Here is a 3,634-nt window from a genome sequence, read left to right as displayed (position 1 = left end):
GGGCTGGGGTGGGGGACATCCAGGTGGCCCAGCCAGGGGACACCCAGGTGGTCCTGCCGGGGGACATCCCTGCTGGGACAGGCAGTGCTCCTGGGGGTGGCAAATTTGGGGGGGATCTTATGGGGCCTGTGGATGAGTTAGGGGGCTGGTGGGATCCTGGGCTGATGTGGGGGCATTTTGGGGGGCAGAGGGTACTAAGGTGGCACAGGGCAGACAGTGGGCATGGGGACTGGGGGGGCAGAGGTATTTTGGGGCAAGGAGACAGCCCAGCCTGGGAGCTGGGGTGCTCTGGGGACAGGCTATGGGGCAGGGTGCCACAGGGGGCCCAGCACAGACTGTGGGGGTCTCCCGGCCCCCCCCCAAACCCCCCAGCCCCAGGCCCTACCGGACGCGGCCCTTGGTGTTCCTGAGGACGGAGGCGGCGAAGCTCTGCGTCACCCCCACCAGGCTGGTGCCGTCCACCTCCACGATGAGATCGTTCACCTGGATCCTGGGGACAAGGGGACCGTCACACCGGGGCCACCCCTCGCCCACCTCCCCAGCATCTCCCACCCCGGGGAACATCTGGCACATCTGCCTGCTCCCACACCAGCTCCTCCACCACCACCCAAGCCCACGGGCGTGCGGCAACGGGGACCCAAGGGGGTGTTTCGGGCCTGGCAGCCCTTACCTGCCGTCCCGGTGGGCCGCCCCACCCTCCGTCACCGTCTTGACGAAGATGCCCAGCTTCTCCAGGCCCATGTCGGCCCCCGCGCCCATGCCGATGATGCTGATCCCCAGCCCTTCGGAGTCTGCAGAGACAGAGAGCCATGTCCTGGCGGGGCGGCAGTGGCCACCCAACGCCGATGGAGTCACCTCCAACCCATCCCCAAGGTGCTGCGGGGGCCCGGGGCATGGGACGGGGCGAGGACCAACCTTTCTCCAGCTCCACGGGGAAGAGGTCAAGCCGCTCCACCCTCTTCTCCAGCTCGTACTCGGCCGACGCGGCCATGGGGTCGACGTCTTCATTGCGGCGGTCGTAGTCTTCGTTGGAGTAAGTGCTGAAGACCTGCCGGGGCGGAGGGAGCTGCTCAGCGAGGCGGCAGGATGGGGTAGGAAAACACCGCAGCCTTCCACCACCCCGGCACCGGCAGCACCCGCTGCTGAGGGGGCATCCCGGGGTGGGGGGAACCCCGGGAAGGGGCTGGACACTGGAGAATCCCCCCCGCCCCGAGTCATGTCATGGAGTGAGGGGGAGTTTGAGGAAGCACAGAGGGTTTGGGGGTAGCCCTGGGAGCAGAGATGGCGGCGTGCCCTGCACCCCACGGAAGGATGGATGGGGGAGCGGATGGACAGAGAGGTGGATGAAGGGGTGGATGGATGGAATGGCAGATGGACGGATGGATGGATGGACAGACGGATGAAGGGATGGATGGATGGTGGGTGGATGGATGGGTGGATGGATGGATGGGTGGGTGGATGGATGGATGGATGGATGGACAGGTGGAAATGGAAGGAAGGAAGGAATAATGGAAGGAAGGAAGGAATAATGGAAGGAAGGAAGGAAGGAAGGAAGGAAGGAAGGAAGGAAGGAAGGAAGGAAGGATAGATGAATGGACAGAAGGATGAAAGGTTGGACAGAAGGATGAATGGATGGACAGAGGGACGAACAGATGGATGGGTGGAAGGATGGATGGATGGATGGGTGGAAGGAAGGAAGGAAGGAAGGAAGAGTGGATGGATGGATGGAAAAATAGATGGATGGATGGATGGGTGGAAGGAAGGAAGGAAGGAAGAGTGGATGGATGGATGGATGGATGGATGGATGGATGGATGGAAAAATGGATGGATGGATGGATGGATGGATGGGTGGATGGTTGGGGTGTGCAAGCACTGACTGCTCTCAGTCACACAGTTCGGGGAGGGCAGAACTGGCTTGTTCCCCCGCTCCTCCCCTCACCCCTTCCCCAGGCAGGAGCTCCCCAGCTCTCAGCCCACCACCTTCTCATGGTCCAAACTGCCCCGCGGGAGCAGGGAAGGGCTCTCCCCGCGGGGCAGCCTCACCTCTTCTGCCTTTCCCTGCCCCTCACCCCTGCCTGGGCACCTCCGTGCAAGCCTGGGCTGCCAGCCCGGAGCCCGGGGACCCAAACCCACCATCATGCCCGGGAGAGGTAAATCCCACTGTATGTTTGGGGCTGGTTTATTCCCCAGGTTTCCACCTGGCAGGTTCAACTTCTGCCTCCATGTGCTCTCCTGGAGGGATGCCTGGGTACAGGGAGCACCGGGGACTCTGCGGGCCTCGGGGGTCCACGGGTCACCCCTGTCCCCAGGTCTCCGTCTCCCCCGTGCCCATCTCTCCCCATCGGGCTTCACTTGTAGGGTGCTTGGGCACTGAGAAGGGGTCAACCTTGGGGCTGGAGCTGCCCCCATCCTCCTGCACGTCTGGGGACACAGAGGTCCCCAGCCACCTTCAGTCCGAAGGGAGCGGGGACGGGGACAGCTGGGATTGCCGAGGCCTCGTGGCAGCCCCCGTCCGAGGCCAGGGAGGGGACCCGAGCTGGGGCAGCTGGTTGGAGCGGGGCGATAAAAGGCAAAGAAGCTCAGGGCCACATACGTATGGTCCTCTAATGCAGTAAATCCCTGGGGACGCTGACCCCCGGTGTGGGGCAGCCCCAAATCCTCCCACGCTGGCTCAGGAGGGGCTGGGGGCACCCCCACGTTCACCCTAGGACTGGGTGCCCCCATGCTGGGCATCGAGGCGCTCCTGGCCGAGGTTGGATGTGCCACCAGGATGATGTCCTCGGCACAGAGCTGGAGGGAGTGGGGTGCCGTGTCCCCGCGCCTCGGGAGGCTGCCAGCACCCCTCTCCAGATGGGGACGGGCTGGCCGGGTGCTGAGCCTGGCAGATGTCCCCAGAGGGGCCCCGGCCCGGCGATGCCGCCGGGGCGAGTGGATTAGGGATAACTCTGCCGCGCTAAAGCCTCGCCACAAAGGGTATTAGGGATGAGTGTCAAGGGCCATCGCACAAAGCCCGGTGACACCCACAAATGGGCAGGACCCACCCAGGTGGCACCCAGGGGTGCCGGGAATGAGTAGGGTAGGGGACGTGCCTCTGTCCCCCCGCCCGCACGTGGTCCCTGGGGGGCTGCAGGCACCCAAGCCCACAGCCACAGGCACAACATGTCCCAGCTCGCCCTGCTGTGCCCCCCACCCCTGTCCCCGGGTCCTGGGGGGTTTGGGATGTGCCGGGGACCTGGAGCAGGTTCCCAGGGAGAAGGAGCCAGAGCCAGCACATTCCCAGGGGAAGGGGCTGGTGGTGTGTGCCTCCGTCCCTGGGTGCAGGGTGCCCGCTTTGGGGTCCGCACCGGGGCTGGGTGGGGGTCCCCAGTGCTCCTGGCCCCAACTCCTACAGCAGGTTTGGGGGGCTCAGCATCACCCATGCTCCTGGGGGGGGAGATGGGGTGCTCAGACGCCTGGGTCCCCTCCCCACCCGCACACATGGGACCCCCACCATCACCCTGAGGTGGGACATGGGTAAAAGTGAGAGGCTAAAGGCCATGCTGGGGGGAGCAGAGCACCCCAAAAAGCCCGGCTGCCCATCCATGGGGGGGACACACTTCCCAGGGCTGTGCTGGCCGGTTCCCACAGGACCAAG

General features: G+C 64.9%; 1 protein-coding gene across 1 annotated transcript; it reads right to left on the bottom strand.

Moving 5' to 3' along the window:
- Positions 1-385: 385 nt before the first annotated feature.
- On the bottom strand, positions 386-1,048 carry LOC127028980 (neurabin-2-like; the record flags this gene model as incomplete). The annotated part of the gene is made up of 3 exons (XM_050914660.1): positions 386-490; positions 671-791; positions 916-1,048. Coding segments are annotated over 3 exons (359 nt in total), but the record flags the coding sequence as incomplete, so codon positions are not given.
- Between the last annotated feature and the right edge of the window lie 2,586 nt (positions 1,049-3,634).

This window comes from Gymnogyps californianus, unplaced genomic scaffold (genome assembly GCF_018139145.2).
Source record: "Gymnogyps californianus isolate 813 unplaced genomic scaffold, ASM1813914v2 HiC_scaffold_539, whole genome shotgun sequence".
In the NCBI taxonomy this organism is placed as follows: Eukaryota; Metazoa; Chordata; class Aves; order Accipitriformes; family Cathartidae; genus Gymnogyps; species Gymnogyps californianus.
Note: the sequence above shows the minus strand (reverse complement) of the source record. Positions and strands in the feature narration are given on the sequence as shown.